This window comes from Dipteris shenzhenensis, chromosome 12 (assembly GCF_047967505.1).
Source record: "Dipteris shenzhenensis isolate YYH24624 ecotype China chromosome 12, Dip_SZ_1.0, whole genome shotgun sequence".
NCBI lineage: Eukaryota > Viridiplantae > Streptophyta > Polypodiopsida > Gleicheniales > Dipteridaceae > Dipteris > Dipteris shenzhenensis.
The window spans coordinates 8,474,591-8,493,066 of NC_141607.1; the positions used below are offsets into that span (position 1 = coordinate 8,474,591).

The 18,476-nt window shown below is 44.0% G+C and overlaps 1 protein-coding gene across 2 annotated transcripts in view; it reads left to right on the forward strand.

Moving 5' to 3' along the window:
* The window catches only part of LOC147895767 (glycolate oxidase 2-like), a 117,544-nt gene extending 100,378 nt beyond the window's left edge, over window positions 1-17,166 (forward strand). For both annotated transcript variants that reach the window (XM_087382165.1, XM_087382166.1), the window contains 2 exons: window positions 1,663-1,767; window positions 16,776-17,166. In XM_087382165.1, the coding sequence (XP_087238291.1) occupies window positions 1,663-1,767; window positions 16,776-16,955 (285 nt within the window). In that variant the 3' untranslated portion in view covers window positions 16,956-17,166. The remainder of the gene's footprint in view (window positions 1-1,662; window positions 1,768-16,775) is intronic.
* Window positions 17,167-18,476: the final 1,310 nt, after the last annotated feature.

The following is an 18,476-nucleotide window of genomic DNA, read 5'->3' on the forward strand; positions in this document are numbered from 1 at the left end:
TCCCAACATCTTGTCACTTGGATGTGACAAGATGCTGGGAGTGTGACAAGATGTGGCTGGTTGTACATTGTAGGAAGTGTTAGTTGTGGCTATCCTCGTGAAAGGTCCCACCACCATAGTAAGATGGTGTAGACTCATGTTTGGACTATGATATGACTATAACTAAAGATGACCAACACGTTGGATTTGATAAAGATAAATGGACGGATGAGTTAAGTGTTGTATAAAGAAGTAAACATATGCAAATGGATGATAGATAAATCAGCTGAAAATGAAATAAATGAAAAAAGTTTCCATGGAAAGGTGAAGGCACGTTACAGTTTAACAGTGCACAAGGTGGAATGGGCACACCTGAGAAAACAAATGATGGTGGCACTGTCTGAGGGGAGGTCCTATCACTTTTGGAGGTGTTATCGGAGGCCAAAGGCCACTGGTGTGAGGGAGTGCATGGTGGCATCGTATGCTACGGTTCAGTGGTACGCTATGGTGGAGGGGATCGGGCAGTGACGGTGCAACTGTGCAATGGTGATGAGAGTGGACTATGGTGCCAGTGAAGACTACTGCAGGAGGGGTATGATCATCTTTTGGAGTAGGTCAAGAGTTCATGATCATCTGCTAACTATTGGGTGTCATTCAATATGTATGCAATGGCATATATCAGTCACTCATCTGGGCCATAATACAAATAGCTAGTCTGCTTAAGTTACTACGATCATAGTAAGAGTTTATGATCATTTGCTAACCATGTAGTCACTGTGTGATTTGTCCTGCCACGTCCAGACAGTAATGTACATATTGATGCTGTTATCAATTATCTATCTCGCAGTTTGCAGCTGGCTCACTCTCTAGATGAGTTTTTGAAGTGTGTTTGCCTTTGAGAATGTTGTTTTCCTACAGATAACAGTACTTGCATGGTCCAAAGAAGCTATGATTCAGGTTGAAGGTGTTCATAGAGCTCCCATAAGGGATTTGGACAACTACTGATTAAGCCAGTGCAAGTACTGAAGGTGTTCATAGAGCTCCCATAATGGATTTGGACAACTACTGATTAAACCGGTGCAAGTTCCTTCCTATCCTGAAATTTCATTGAAGTAGAAAGGAAGGCAAAACATATAGTATCCATTTTCACTCAACAAAGAGGGCAGTAGGAGTGGAAACTACGTCTAGGGTTCAGTGGGAATGTTCCTCTCCAGAAATGAATATCAAGATTACAGATAGTGAACACTGTCAATGCATACAGCTTGTGCTTCAAATTAAAGATGGTTTTCATTTTGAAACGGTTAACTTCAGTTTTAGGAGTTGTTTTTCACCATTTTGCTCTTCACTCTGCAGAATAGTTGTGTTACAAGACAGCGTCATACGTAACTCCACTTATGTGTCAACTTATGTTTGTTTTCTTGTAGACCTAGTGCTTTCATGCAATTTTTGTGGTCATGATGGGTTCCAGATTTGTTTAACTCACTAAAAAATATTGCATGTTAGTTATTTTTTAGAAGCATGTAGAGTTATGAACAAATAGTACTGTTTGATACCAGCAGTCTTTTATTTTTCAGGTATAAATCCCCCCCCCCAAACCCCAAAAGAAGAAAAAAACAACTACAACACACCCACCACCACAGATTTAAGTCTTTAAAGTCATCACTCACATTTGTACTTTGGCAGGTTGTGAAGGCCGTGCATGGTCAAATTCCTGTTTTTGTTGATGGTGGTATCCGTCGTGGCACAGATATCTTCAAGGCCTTGGCTCTGGGTGCACAGGCTGTATTGGTAAGCACTAAAGTGTAGGTTCTTGCTTCTGGTTATCCGCAATTTTGGTCTAGATATGTGCAAGTAAGAAAGAAAGAGAATATTGTTGAGTTTAAGAAAAGATTTGAGCAAGGTCTCTCTCTCTCTCTCTCTCTTAAAAATTTTACTTATACATTAAGTCACACCATTCTGCACCAAAATATAATGAGATTAATACTCACATAAGCTGTACATTTTCTAGGAGGTAATTGAAGAGGTGTTTTCTTCAAGTTTGGATTTATTTCTGCCCGTTCTTCCACTGCTTGGGAGGGGAGCTAAATATCTTTCAAACTATAACTAAGCATTGGTCCTTTATGGGATACTGATATACCCAATTCATTATAACAGGGCACAAAGGAGCTGTATTGGACAAGTCCTTGTGCCCTGATGATTGATCTTATATCAGCTATTGCCATGTGCTGATGAACTGCTTTAAATGCATCAGCTATCGGCCTTCTATACATGTATAGATCTTGTAGATGGAAACTGTTGTAGCTCCTAAAGTCAAACCATCGATGTTGGGAGTATATACATCTTCAGCATGGGTTCTCTTTTTCCACCGTCTTCTAGCATCATTTCATAAGCTTGAAAAAAAAAGGTATATCTGTCCCAAGAGTGCACATACCATGAAGGAATTCTCTACTGCCCTTTCTGATTCTGAGAAGAAGTTGACTTTTGACTATGAGCTTACTATTAGTTGAATAAAGGTTAAGCTATAAATTGCAATTTTATAATGGTCATAAATAAAATTGGATTGTGGATCCCCTTACCTTTGTCCTCGGACACATAATCAGCAATTGTCGAGGATGCAATCGCAACATCATTCCATGATACTATTTTGTCAATATGGATACAATGAGTGCTAAAAAGCACCTATAGGGCTTATATGGAATCCACCTCTAACCTTCAGTGATACACGTACATATTCATCATTACATTAGTCGATAACTTCATCTATAATTTGTAAGCGTGTGCATACCTATCCTCTTTGTCTCTCCTCACTCTTATGGCATGGTATTAGAGGACCAGATTGCTCTTTTTGAGTGTAGGTGTAGTGGGGAAACCCCCTTGAAGATGGTGTTCTTGGCAAAGTACTTCATGCCTATTATGAGGAAACTCTACCACACTATTGTGCATTGGCATTTTCTCATACTCTTGTAGACTTGCTACATATTAGACAAATGTGGTTCAAGAAGCTTCTAAAAAGAGAGTAAAGGTCTCAATGGTTTTGAGAGAGTTTGGGAGAAAGAGAAATTTTGACTGAATGTGTAAGTTAGAGAGAGAGAGAGAGATAGAGAGAGAGAGAGAGAGAGAGAGAGAGAGAGGTGCAACATGCCTAAGTGCTTTTGAGAGGAGTGAAAGCAATGAGTACATCGAAGGAGATAAAAAAGAGAATTTCACGTAATAGTACTCGTCAAAGGCCTCCTCTACACATTTGTAGCCTCTCGAAGCCTTTAGCTATCATTTTCATCACTTAAGAGGGGCTTACTACATAGAGCTTGAGGAGCTCTACTTAATCCAAATCTACCTTGAAAGCAAAGTAGTTACTAGTACATACTTTCCAGTTGAGATATCATTGGGTACCTTGGAAGCCCATCTTTACAATGCCTTAATGGCTTCCACACATTGCTCAAGGCATTAAACCCCCATTAAACTTTGGAGCATCACAATCCAGTGGAGGCCTCCCTCCACAAGTGACAACCAAGTCACCATCGTCTACATTGGTTTTAACAATCATCTAAATTACGGGACCCATGTCCCCTCAAGTTATTCAAAGAGAAGTTTCTCTTTTTTTTAAAATTCAATAAAAAGACTTCGGGGGGGAGAAAAGCACCAAGGTTGAGGCTGAAAGTGCCACATCAGCCCATGGTGGATTCTGAAAAACAGGGATCCACTCCATGCGCTGAGGAAAACCGTCCTCATAGCAGAAGCTACATGGGAAAGCCCCCTGCATGCTCACTTAACTAGCCATCAAAGTGTGTATAATATGTCTGTCAAAATACTAGCCAATGTGTGAAAAGGGATTTCGGAGCCATCCAAAGCCTATGTGCATCTAGATCTCCAAATATGCCACGCTGAAATGCTCGGTAGAAAGTATCCGCCCGTGGCATGTGTAGGTTTGTAAGGAGAGATTGGAAATCTTTTTTTTTTTTTTTCATGAAAACTGTCTGCATAAACGAGTAGCTTTTAAACCAAGCTGACATCGAGTTTGTCTTCCTGAAGAAAAAGAATGTCTAAGGAACCACCTGAAACACCTGGACGGAGCTGATTCCTGATCAGCTGTTTACGACGGTGATGAGGGATGCCGCCCAATCCCTGTATATTCTAACTCGCTATTCTCATCGGCGGGAGGAAGCGGGTTGGAATACCTTACCCGACCTGGTGGCGAAAAAAGAACCCTCCACCGGAGCTAACCTCCTGCCATACACATGAGGTCCAAGGGGAGGAAAGTCCACAGGTGTGAGAGAGAAAGATCTCTCAAAAGGGATGCCGATAACTGGCTCTCCGAAAGTGGAAGGTACAAAATCATCCTCTGGGAGGTTAGAGACGTCCTCCAGAGCGGAAAAGGAGTTACGCTGAGCCAATCCTTGGGAGGGGGTCCGAAGGATTCCTACTGAAGCAGGGAGGGAATGTAAGACCCCCTTCCCTCTATCCACGGAAGGAGGCACCTGTACTGGGTCCTGATCAAGAAGTGTTGTAGACGAGGTGCCAACAACCTGGGCTGCTGAGGGAGGTACAGCCTGATCCTGGGGTGGAGTGGAAACAGGCTCCTGAACACTAGGCTCCAAGGTATTAGCCTCCCGAGGCTCCAAGGGGGTAGCCTCCGAAGTGGTGGAGATATGATTTGAAGTAGAGGGCCTAACCGCGACCGGAACCCATCGTGGGCTAGACGTGGTGTGGGGTGGAGGAGGGACTCGAGTAGCCCTAGGAGTGGGGGAGCCCGTGTCTGAGGTGGTGCTTGTGGAGCGGGAGGTCATGCTCCTGCTCTTTGTCGTAAGCTAGTACGAGCTGGTTGCTTTCTAGGCCTCTTTTTCTTCTTTGGGCAATCTCTAGCGAAGTGTCCGGAGCACCTGCAAATCTTGCATTGGTCCTGCCGACCTGCAACCTCAAATCTCTGGTGGAAGAAAGACCCATTGGGTCGTTGTAGCATGATGTGGTCATTTGAAATATTAGGGTTTTGGACAAGTACCCTAACCCTGGGTACCCCATCCTCCCTGACCGCCTCAATAGCCGAAGAGGGCTCGCTAGGAAGAGGGGGAATCTCTGCTACCACACCAAACCTCTCACCAATAACTGAAAGAAGCCGGTGACGAATTGAGGGGAGACAGGGAACCTAATGAAAACAAGAACTCCCTGCTTGTCCTCTTCAATTGGGTCAAAGCTCAGCTGAAAGGGAAACGAAAAAATCCTCCTGTAGTGTAGAAATAGAAACTCGGCTTGTAGCAAGTCTCTCGTGACGTGCGGGGAATCTAGGCACACCTGAAAGAAACCTCCTCCCAACAAACGAACATCCTTAAGATGGGGGGCGAGCTCCTGGGGAAGCGCCGCAAGCATCCAATCTCTAGCCTGTGATCTGGAGGGGTGTGAACCAAAGATGTGTGCGAAGAGAGTCGTGGAACACTCATGCTCCAAGTCCTTTTGCAACTGCTGCAGCTCATCTTTTGAAAATGTGACGGTTCTCACGGCCGGTGTGTGCGGTAACGGAGTGACTGAATGGGTGCCCATTTATCAATCGAGGTGGGGAAGGCCGACTCAAACAAAAAAAAAAACTCCGTCCGCTTTCATGATGCCCATGAGACCCCAAAAAAACGGGGATACACTTGAAGGGAGAGGGTGAAGGAAGGAGGAGAGAGGAGAGAGAGCAAGCCAAAAGAAGTAGGGGATAGGTTGAAGGAGGAGGGAGGTTGAAGAAGGGGGGAGAGGAAGGGCAGCAAGGGAGAGAAGGGAAAGGGACAGTAGGGGTGGGTGGAGGAGAGAGGGAGGGGAGGAGAGAAGGAGGGGGGGAGAGGAGGAGACGGAAGGGGGGGGGGGGGGGAGGTGCAAGCAGCAGGGGGGGGGGGGGGACGAGAGCAGCAGCGGGAGGGGGCAGCGTAGGCAGCAGCGCCGAGGGGGTTAGCGCAGGAGCAGCGCGGGGGGACGCGGGAGCAGCAGTGGGAGGGGGTAGCACAACAGCAGCGCGGGGAGGGACGCACGAGCAACAACGGGGGGAGATAGCGCAGCGACAGTGCGGGAGGGGGTAGCGTAGCAGCAGGGGAAGGGGAGGGGAGGAGAGGGAAAGGGAAGGGGTAGTAGGTAGGGAGGGAGGGGAGGGAGGAGGCAGCAAGGAGGGGAGTCAAGGGGAGGGCAACAGCAGGGGAAGGGGAGGGGAGGAGAGGGGAAGGGAAGGGAAGGGAAGGGGTAGCAGGTAGGGAGGGAGGGGAGGGAGGAGTCAGCAAGGAGGAGAGTTGAGGGGAGGGCAGCAGGAGGAGCGGGGAGCAGCAGCAGTTGATTACATGATAGCTAGCACTTTGTCTTTTGAAATTTTAATTATCATCACTTGGTCAAGTTTGAGGTTCTTTGCTTGGAGTAGTACTCCAAAAAGAATGTTATGTGTTTTGTCTTTTGTAAATCACCTCTGGTCACCATATGATGTAGCCCATGTGATATGTGTTTGGTCTATCCCATTTTTGTAAATCTTGACTCTTGGGCACCTTTGCTAGCATGAGATCCTAGCCATAGATTTATCCTTGACCACCATGAGATGGCATGAGAAACTATGTGACTAGATGTATCCTTGACATAGCAAGAGGCAAACCCTTGAGGGGGGATATGTTGGGATAAATGTGATCAAGGGCTTGCTCTAAGGTACATGTGTGCATCTAGGGGAGTCACGTGTGTGTGTGTGTGTGTGTGTGTGTGTGTACAGAGCCTCTGCAATGTCTCAAAGTGGAGGCTTTTCTGGAATTATGTACATAAAATGCAGCCAGATATTGTTTGTTTGCAAGAGCATAATCAACACTCTAAGGCTGGTCATCATGATCACTTTGGTGGCTATGATATATATTATGCCGGTACCACAACCTACTGAGGTGTATGCATAATGGCCAGACATGAGCTGGACCCTCAGTTAGCATTCAATGACAGCAGTGGCCGATGGATAGTCATACAATGTAATGTCAATGGAGACATTCTTGAGCTTGCATCAGTCTATGCCTCCCAGACTTCTGCCATGAGGGCCTCTCTATGGGAATCCTTAAGCAAATATCCATGGAGATCTAATGCATTTATCTGTGGAGATTTTAACAATTCTCCTCTGCTGAGAGATAATACCACTTCACGATCTCATATGCTTTCATCGGAAAGACAGAAATGGGATAGCATGCTTCTCTCCGTGCAGGCTGAAGATTTATGGCTTCTTCTACAAGGGTCAGTGCCCGGATATACTTTCCATCATAATGCATTTACCACATACTGGGCAAGGCTTGACAGATGGTATCTGTTCTTTCCACAACAATATGCAGATTTCAGCCTTCATCTCCTCATTGATTTCTCATTGGGATTGTCAGATCATGCCCCATTATGGTTAAATCTGCAATTTGGTATGCCACTGGATGATTTGCCGACTCTCTCCAGCAGATTACTGCATGTTAATCAGGCTTATTTTCGACATCAATATTTCCAGCAAATGATCAGAGTTGCAATTCATCCCTTGCTTTTGCATGCTCAGGAGGACATGAATTATGCCTGGGACAGCTTTGTCTCTCGTATACAGAATGTTATTAGGGACTATGGAAAATGGCACATGGCTACATGGAGGAATGAGGTCAAATGGGCAAAAAGGACAGCACAACAGCTGACTGAATTTTCACATTTAAGGCCTCTTTCTGAATCAGAAAATGATTCCCTCTCACAAGCCCGGATTAAACTGACTGACAATGATCAGCGGAAATTGCACAAATGGCAGATTAGAGCAAGAATGAAACCCCTCATGGATAAGGGCTGCTCATCAAAAGCCTTCTTCAAGGGCCTGCATGCCACTCGAAAGAAAAACTCATGTCTAAGGGTCAGGAAACTAGATGGATCTTGGACGCACTCTTTCTCTGATCTCCAAGATGAATGCCAGAATTACTTCCAGACACTGTTCTCTACCCCTGGATCCCCATCAAATCAAATGACTGATGCAAGGACTGAAATTCTTCAATATGTTTCTGGGATAGTGAAAATGGATGATGCTCTATTACTTGACAGACCTTTTACTGACACGGAACTTGAAAATGCATTGTCCCATCTCGGCAAATACAAGTCCCCTGGCTGGGACGGTCTTACGGTGGAATTTTATATTTCTTTTTGGGATGATTTGAAAGATGTTCTCTTACAAATGATCAATGTTGCCTGGCAACAAAATCAATTGCCGCACTTCTGGAAGCATGGCATCATCAAACTTGTGCCAAAAAAAAATCTTTGTGATCATATGTCAGATTGGAGGCCTATTACTTTGATGCCTGTAGCTTACAAACTCATTGCCAAAATGATTGTATATAGGCTTCAAGGCACTGTGAATGCGGGCCTTCATCCTCATCAGTATGGATTTGTGCCGCGAAGACAAATTCATGACAATATCTCCAATGCATTGACTGCAATTGAATATGCTAAGTACTCGAATCAAGATGTGCTCATATTGCAGGTAGATATCTCTAAGGCATTTGATACTGTACAATGGGACTTTATCTCTCAAACCATGACAAAGCTGGGATTCGGTCCCAAGATAGCAAATGCAATTTATTGGCTTTATTCTGGCTCTACTTCTCAGTGCATTCTCGGAAGCCATCTATCCCGGTCATGGACATTGGGTAGATCAGTTAGACAGGGCTGCCCCCTTAGTGCTCTTTTCTATGCCATTGCAACTCATCCCCTCCTGATGTATCTTGATCACCTTACAAGCACAGGACAGATGACTGGTCTTAAAATCCCTGGGGCTGCATCCTTCTTGGCGCAAGCATATGCTGATGATTCCTTTTTTATGCCACAGAACTTTCCCTGGGAAGTCCGCATGCTTATGGCCACATTATCATTGTATGGATTAGCAGCGGGATTGCATATCAATTTTGACAAATCCAAATTGCTTCCACTGAAACAATGTGACTGGCATTCTATTCTCTGGCCTGGTCAGATAGTGCATTCCAAAGAGGTTGTCAGGCATTTGGGATATCCTATAGGATGGCATATCACCAGGAAGCAGCAGCTAAAATGGATCTTCCGACGACTTCAAAATAAATTGGACTATTGGAAAATTTCTACTTGGCCACTTCATGTTAGGCTCAGAATAGTCCAGTCTATTGTAATGTCTTATGTTCAGTTCTTCTTGCCTTTACTACATTGGTCCTCTAGAGATATCTCAGCTTTTATGTCTCAAGCGATGGAGCTGTTATGGAAGACAAAAACTGCTGTGAAAGCATTGAGACTGCTGAAGATGGAAATGGTGTGCTCCCCTAAGATGCATGGAGGACTTAATGTTCTAAATATCAGATATCATGTACTTGCAAGGAAGGCGACTATGCTCAATACCTTCTTCTGTCAAAAACAGCCATGGACTTGTATGATAGCATCCATGTGTGTCAACATGAGGACAAATGCTTATGGCCATTGGACTACTGATCATTGGGAGGTTGTCATTGGGAGATTTGTAGGGAAGATTCCTAGATGCCCTTTCTCTACTGCTCTGATACTGGACTGGAAACAAGTGCTTTCTAAAGTCAAATGGACTCCTGATAATCATTCGGGGACAAACTCAATGCGGAAAGAAAGTATTCATTGGAGTGCCATCTTTGACACTCCACTTGCTTTATAGGAACCGGTTAGGGCATATAGTCTCATGAAATTGGGAATCAGATACATCAATGACGTGGTAGATGATAATGGCCATTTTTTATCTTTTCCTCAGGCCTCTGCCATTTATGCATTGGGAATGCACCACAGGTTGATATGGAAGAGAATTGCTGATCTCTTGCATCCTTTCCTTCCTATTCCCCCTGTGGCTGACACAGACAGGCTTATGGATTGGAAATTGTACCCCACTGCTACATGCTCTCGTCCCATTCCTCTGTCTGTTTTGACCTCCATCAAAGTCTACAAGCTTCTTCAGCGTGCCCCTTGGATTCATCAATATGCTAATACTCTGTGGCATATCAGGCGGCCTCTTTCATGGTGGCGGAAGAATCTCCGACTAATATGGAGGTGTAAAATGCCTTTGAAACAAAGACTCTTTCTTTGGAGATGCTTGACTGGCACATTGTCAGTGGGAATCACACTTGCTAAACGTCACATTGCTTCACCCACTTGCCTACGGTGTCATGCTCCTTCAGAGACTGTCGTCCTTCATCTACTTTGGCAATGTCAGTCTACTCGGAACCTCCTGGGGAAAATTTCAGATCATCTTCGCCGCCGTTTCCCGAGTCACATATTTGGGAAACTTTTTTGGTTATTTGGCAGATTAAGGACATCTTTATCTCAATACTCACTCTTTTTCTCATGGGTGAGATATTGGGCTCTTTGGACAATTTGGGAAGAACATAATTTGGCATATTTGGGCCGTCAGTTTCAAAAGTCATATGAATCCTTTAGAGCCTCATTGCGGCAATCTTTATATGATGCCTGCCATGAGGGTGATATACATGCATCTTGCATTGAGCTTTTCTTTTTATGCTTCTGATCTGTGGAATACTCTCCATCTTGGAGACTTTCCCTCTTGTAAAGTTTTGATATTATAAATACACAGCACTGGATTTACTAAAAAAAAAGTGTGTGTGTGTGTGTGTGTAGTAGAAGCACACCTAGTGCTATGAGGTGTCTAGACCATGACATAAGTGATGATGTAAGTGCAAAGGCCCCCACATGGGAGGTTCCTTTGATTTAGCTAGTTCCTATGATGTAGGGGCTGATTGCCACTGATGTAGGGGAGGTGCCTATGATCTAGGACACCTTCCTCTCCACTTTATATAAGGGAGGTTCTCCCTTCATTTCAATACACTTGATTTTGCCTTCACTTGTGCTCTTTCTTTGTGTCATTATGCACCTCTTCTATCCCACTCATCTCTTCAGAAAGGGCCATAGTATCTAGGAGATAACTTTGCATACACTTTCTGTTTGCCTTTATACTTGCGGTACACTTTCTGTTTGCCTTTATACTTGCGGAGCCTAGCTTTCTCGAACTTCAAAAGTACCCAATCCCTTTCCTTGAGATCTAACTGTCTCCTATACTTATTTGCAGCTCTTTTATGCTTTTCTTGAGACCTTCTATTGCTGTCCGGACTTAGCTGAAAGCTGTATGAAGGTGTCTCACATACTGATCAGCTATAAATATTTCATCTTTGGTCCTTAGGATAGGTGGCAGAATCACCTTCCCATAGATGACCTCAAAGGGGGCTTTCCCTGTAGAGCTGTGAACTGTATTATTGTAAGCGAACTCTACCAATGGTAGGTACTTTTCCCAATCTGAACCTTGGTCTCCCATGTAGCGTTTCAGTATATCCAATGCTGTAGAATTTGCTACTTTACTTTGACCATCTGTTTGGGGATGGAAAGAAGAAGAAAAATTCAGATTCGTCGCCATATTATCAAATAAAGCTCTCTAGAATAGATGGGTCATTCTGGGATCTCGATCACTGACAATGGACTTAGGCATACCATGGTGCTTAAAGATCTGTGATCTTCCTTTATGGTTTTGCGAACCGGAATGAAATGAGCTTGCTTGCTAAATCTATCAATGATAGTCAAAATCCCATCATTCCCTGACTTTGATCTTGGCAAATCAAAAATGAAGTCCATTGCAATACTTTCCCATGGTGCCTGTGGCACGGGAAGAGGCATAAGTAGGCCAGCTGCCTTCCGTCTATCTTAGCTCAGCCTTAAAGGTTGGAAGCCCACCAAGGCTCCTCGTTGGGAGAACTTTCAGATTTCTGCTGACCTGCAGAAATCCTTTTGGAAGAGACTTTAGAAATCCCTTAGGTATTAAAAAATCAATCTTTTCTTTTCGTTTTGTATTCATGAAGAGATTGCCATGAACCAGTGGACGTCTAGATTCGGGGCTGATTCGACATCTTCAGCCTCTACAACTAAGCTGAAATCTCCCAGCATTACTGACTCCTCTACATAGCCAAATCCTCCATGAGCTCAAAGAGAGAAGAAGTGGGTCTGGGTCTAGGTATATGAAACCGGCCTTCAATAAGTTAAAGGGCAGTATACTACAAATAACCAGCCAATGCATTCACACTAGAATATTCAGCAAATAACTTAAACTCAGATTGAGAGCTAGAGTGCCCCTGCACCAGGACAAAGACACAGATTGGCCCCAAACCTTTGTTCCTAGCCACCAATGTGTGGTCACACAATCCTTCACAGCTGACCCAAGTGTCCTCCTAGCCATTTCACCTGCATTCGATGCACTTTCCTACTCCCCCTTTGCACAAGGACAAAGACACAGATTGGCCCCAAACCTTGGCGCCCCTTTCAGTATTTGTTTCTTAATTGGAGAGATCCTGAATCCAGCCTATACAAAGGATACATTCTTTCTTGCATCAGGGGCATTCTACATCCCATTATTCAGCCACATACTCCGCATAACCTCTGTTGCTCACCACTTTCACCAATCGTGGCAATAGGAATCCATTCCTATCCCAGATAGCTTGCACACAGCTCGGAACTGTTACTAGCAGTCCACTCAACCACACAGTTCCCCACAGCTGCCACTGGTGCCCAATTAGCCACCCATCTGCTCAAAGCAGAAAAAGAAAGCATACAGAAGCTTTGTTCAGGATTGCCACTACCTATAGTCTCTCACCCTATGCACAGCACACGTCCCTTAGTCGATTTCCCATAAGAGATTTTGCATCTCAACACAACAAACACTATGGCAGTCACACCTGTACCGTCTCTCTGTGAGCTCCACAGATACTTTCCATCTCAAACATGGATTCCCAACCTGTGTCTAATCAGCAGCAAACATGTGCCATCTGCCTAGCAACCACTGCCTATATGTACACTATCTACTAGGGGAGACCAAAGCATAATCTCTACTGAAAGTGACCTCCATCAAGCATAGCTAAAGAGCATCCATTTCAGATCCAAAATTCCCTTGCAAGAAGCTGAGAATTGTTTCTAGCAACCAATTCGTGGTCACGCAATCCTCCACAGCTGACCCAAGTGTCCTCCTAGCCATTCACCTGCATTCCATGCACTTGCCCACTCTCTCCTGCACTAACAAAGCATTTCCATAGGCATTCTTTCATGTTGCAAATGGCTTATACTAGGCCTTGAATTGTTACTAGCAACCGAGTTCACAGTCACACAACTCCCCTATCTGTTACGAATGCCCTCTTGACCATTCACCTGCTCATAGGAGTGTGAAAGAGAGAAAATGATTGTGGAGGCCATGGGCATTCCCCAACCACATGTAATCTATACACACTGCTCCATACACTTGCCGTACACAAGCTGTTCTGTACACTAGTCGTACATAGGCTGTTCCGCACTCTAGCTGTACACAGGCTGTTTTGTACATTGGCCATACATAGGCTGGCCTACTACCATGCTTAGTACCTGCTCCGTGCATTCAAATCGTTTGGATCCCATACACAATGGCCATGCAGATCTTGTACAAGCTGACCTTGCAAATTCTGTACAAATTAACCGTACGGATTTCGTACACAAGGAATGATCACCTTCCGTACACTTTGGCTGTAGACCCTGCAGATCCGTTATTGAGCCTTCAATCTCCGCCGTACAAGCCCGTACAGAAGAATCTTTCGAACCTCTTTTTCCTATGCTCTGCTCCTCCCTTGCTCTCACGACACCATCCATGAAAACGGCCTAGGACTTCCACTAGCAACCATGCTAATTCATGGGAAATGCCACGTGGTTGTAGTAGGTGCCACATGGCATCTACGTTTGAAATTACCCCATGCCCCCTCTAGTGGAGCATTTTAACAGCCCAAACAATGGCCAACTTGAACTTCTCTAAGGTCTTTTTGCCCCCTCTTAGGCCCAAACCCCCAAATTCACCCCCAAGGCACAATTCCCTAGGGAGAACTTTGCACACCCACATCCCATGGTCCTGCTCACTTAGATTCCAGGGTCTTGCCCACATACAATTATAAAACGCATGCCCCCATGGCAGTATGATTGTGAATCCAAGTTGTGCTCCATATAACCTAAGATCTTGACAGGTTGAAAAGGAACTACTAATAGCATATCGTGAGTAGATTTGGACAGCCTACCCCCTGTTTGAACATCGAAGATAAAGGCATCCTTATATGACTGTTGTAGTGCTATGACCTGAATTTGAATACTTGTCCTCGTGAAAGCTCCCATCCAAGTAGAGCAAGAAACCGGCCTGTCATCTATGTCAACCCAATCGATGGGTATGGCTGGATCAATTTGTTGAATTTTCCTAGCTCTTTCTATGAGGTGACTTACTAATTGTAATTTACGATCCTTTGGAAGTTTTGTGAAAGCTTTCCATGACCCCACAGAAGAGACATGGCCTCTCTCCCATCTAGACCACTACCTATAATGAGAAGTGCCAAGTGGTCTGCTATGCTCATCAAATATGCTATCATTCCACATGACTGTTTGCCAATCTCTTCCAGAGAGGAGGGGGGCATTCTCCGAAGAGTACTCCTGAAGCTGGCCCAAGCTTTCAGGATAGGAGCCATCAGAGTAGTAGAAAGAGATATGAGATGGGCTGAAGTAAAGATCCATCTAGTCTCCACCCGAAGGTGTACATGACCGTATGCAGCGAATAAAGAAGTATTCAATGACTCTTGCCCAAGCTAAGTCCCCTTATCACAATCTTGCAAAGCAAGGCCCTGCATTGTGTGGATCTATGATATTGAGACCTCCTCCTCTCATGGGAAGGATCAAGGTCTCCCAAGCCACCCTGGCTAAAGTACCATCTAGTCCACTCCATAGAAAATTCCTTATAGGCCTCTCTTAAGTTGAGTGATACAATCCCTAGAGTGACACCACCAAGAGTAGACAAATCATGATGTAGCCAGCAGAATGTGGTTGACAACCACTACCCTGGGAGCAAGATCAAGTTTGGCTGAACTCCAAAAGAGGAGCTTCCTCCTATTAGTCTCAGAAATGGGAGCAAAGTGCTGTGATGGACAGATGCCCATATCGACTTGGCAGCCCAAGTATCTGCTATCAGTGACCCCCCTTTAAATCCAAGTGAAATCAGTATGAGCTCCCCAATCCGGAGTGTCCTCGTCACTAATCCAAAAGCCATTGGATTTATTCCAAATAATGTGTGCAATTGCTACAGTTTGCCCTAAAAGAAATGAGAGTCTGAGGGGTTGCATCCAAGAAAACTGCATTGTCATCTGCCAACTTAGTGTCTAAGAGCTTTTCCTCCTGTCTTAGGGGAAGTCTCAACCCCGACATATCAGCTTGAGATCTAAGAAAGCCACAAACAAAAAGAGAAAGGGACCTAGAGGGCATCCATACGGACTGATCTGGAAGTTTGAAATCTCTCTCCTCTCACTCCTCTTGTACAAGGAGAAAACCCCTCTAATCCAAGCATTTGGAAATCCAAAACGAAGAAGGGTCTTGTCTATAAAATCCCAGTCTACCCTGTCATATGCTTTCTCAAAATCCAAGAGTAGAATGACCAATCTTTGGTTGCCCTGTATGGCCCAATTAGAAGCTTCCCAAAATGAGAATATATTATCAAAAATGTTTTTGCCATGCTCAAAGCCCGTTTGCGTCTCATGAATAAGATCTGGAATAATGGGCTGCAAATGCAAACTGATTGCTTTAGCTGCAATTTTGTAGTAGGTGCCCAAAATAGTTATTGGCCTTCATTGTGAGATCAAATTTATGCAACCTCCCTTTGGAATAAGATGTATGAGACCCTTTGTAATTAAATCAGACGTAACTCCAAAGTCCCATACGCCCTACAGGGCTGAGGTAACATGGTCCCCAATCTTATCCTAAAAAGCAATAAAAAGGGAAGGTGTAAGCCCATCTAAACCTGGGCATTTGCCCTTATGAAGGGCAAGGAGTGTAGTCCTTCATATGTTTCACCAACACGGGAATACACTGCCATACAGCATATCTGGCATCATCTCTTGCCACAGTGTCAGGATTTTCTGAGAGTAGGGAGGCATAAAAGCCGGGCTTAGACAAGCTACTCAGTATATATACAATTATAATGTAGTGTTTAAAGCTCAAATTCTCTGGATTTGATACAAAACTATGATGAGCAAACATGGTAGACACAAGCAGTGTGGATTGGAGTAAGCTTTTGGATCTTCATGTGGCAATAGCAATTGGAATTGATTGTGGAGGGACATACTTCTGCTTACCACATGGTGCAAGTGGATCCTTTATCTTTTTGCTAATTTAGATTATGCTTCATACATAGCAGGACATAAATGTACATGAACAGGAACCGTCTCTCCTATTGTACAAAGAGGAATGTTTTGCAGTGTAGGATTTGGACTGAGGGAACGTATTCTTTCACCTTGGGAGCTGATCCTTATAGTAATGTTTCAAGACTGCTTATTGAACGATCTCAGTTTTTTTCATCCCTTGGTACACTTGAGTTACTGACCTTCAGTTTGTATGTATTGTTGGTCAGTTTTTCCAATTCATCTTTCTTTGAACCCGAAATATTTCATTTTAGGATCTATTAAATGCCTATCCTTAAGCCCGAGACAGATCTCATGAATGAACGTGACCATGGTGGTTAGTTAATAGGGGCATCTTGTTTGCGGACTTGTATTAATGTCTAGTCATATTAAGCTCTGTTTACCTTGACATTTTCAAAAACAAAGACATTAATTATGTTTGCTAGTGCAACGAAAGATTTTGTGTCCCTTGTATATCATCGAGATTGTTCAATCTTGTAGGAATAATTTGTCGTTTCTTTATCTCAAACGATGAATTAGGGGATTCTTTAGCCACCCAGCATAGTAGAAGAATCATCTGATCAAGACCTTTGTGGCTTGCAGATCGGAAGACCTGTGATTTATGGCCTTGCAGTAGATGGACAAGCAGGGGTGAAGAAAGTGCTTCAAATGCTGCGAGATGAGCTTGAACTAGCAATGTCATTGGCTGGATGTTGTACACTTATGGACATCAAACGATCACATGTCCGTATGGAATACGATATGTTGTTTGCAAAGCTATAATCCCCCGTATCTAGACAATTCCCCTGTGGTCATGGAGATGCTGCTTGTTACGTTAAACTTTTTGTGGAATATGTATGCAATTGTAACGATCTTACCAGCTAAATCGACTCTAGCTAAAAAACTTCTGATTATGTCCGTAAACTGAGATTAGAAGTCATGCTTGCAATTGTGAATTGAACCCCGTTGTCTTAGCTTCATTTAATTGTGTAGAATGGATAAAATTTTACTTTCTAGAGTATCATCATTTGCTTTCGTATTGTCCATTGCTACTCAGTGTCACAATCAATGTTTTGACAAGAGTTCTTAAAGAGGCGTGCCAACATAGAAGCATCTTAAGGTGTGGAAGGTGTTTCATCCGAAATCGCTCTAACTATCTGAATTCCAGATTTCTGCACTAGTTTTGGTTTCGACACGATTCTAGAAACATACAACCCTGTAAGTGTTTGAAGAGTCTCCCTAAGCCAAACATACGTTCTGGACAGATTGGGAATGTCTTCACATACAGTCCATGCTATGCCTGAGGAAGTTTATGGTTTGAAGTTTTGCAAGTGGATTCTTATAAAGACCAGGCCACAAATGCTTTACTTGTATATATGATACCGAGTTCGAGAGCATATTTGGTATTTCCGTAGATGTGTGCTTATAGCACAAGAGATTCAATTTGATCCGCCTTGCTTAGAAGTGTGTTCCCATATTTCCTACATGTCAGCACGTGCACAAAACGATTTGTATTTCCTTTTGTTGTTTAATCTTGTGTTAAATTTTTCCTACAGCCTATGCGTGCTTTGAAGCATTTGCACCTAGTATATGCACGACTGAGTTACACACAAGTGTGCACCTATGATGCCACAAGTGGCCATATGTATGCACATGCATTTGTGTGTGTTTCCTTCTTATTAAGTCCACTAATATCAAAGTTCTAATTCTGCAATCCTTTCAAGACGGTCTAGGTGTGAATCTGTGATTTATTAGGGCACTCCAACTACAAGATGGGAGGATCAGGAATTATTCGACTCTTGGGGTGATGTGCGTTAATCACTATCATTGGTACTAAGAAATCAATGTGCCAAGGCCTATTATTTGTGGTCTAGCCATGCCTCTTTGTTTCAATGCCCTCATGTCCTACCTTGTAATGGGGCTCCCTCGTGGGCTGCTTCTCCTTGTCCCATCTCCGTGTTGATTTGGGCCCCTTGGCGGCCCCCCTTGGGTTGTTGCGCGAGCCCAACCAATGCTGGGCCGACCACTCTTTGCTCAATTAAAGGAAGCTGCACCCTCCTTACTTGCCTTTGCTCCTCCGCTTCTTCAAGATGAAAGCTCACAAATCTATCCCTACTTGTAGAAACTCCTGCCCGTTGCGCCCCCCCTTGACCCCTGGGGTTGTAGCCCCATGCCCTCTGCTTCTCCCTTTCATTGTACTTTGCTTCTCTCTTTCTTTGTACTCTATATTTATAGGATTCAGATCTTAGGTTTTTAGCTCAATATTTCTAGAGTAGGTCAAAGTTGTTGCTAGACAAAGTACCT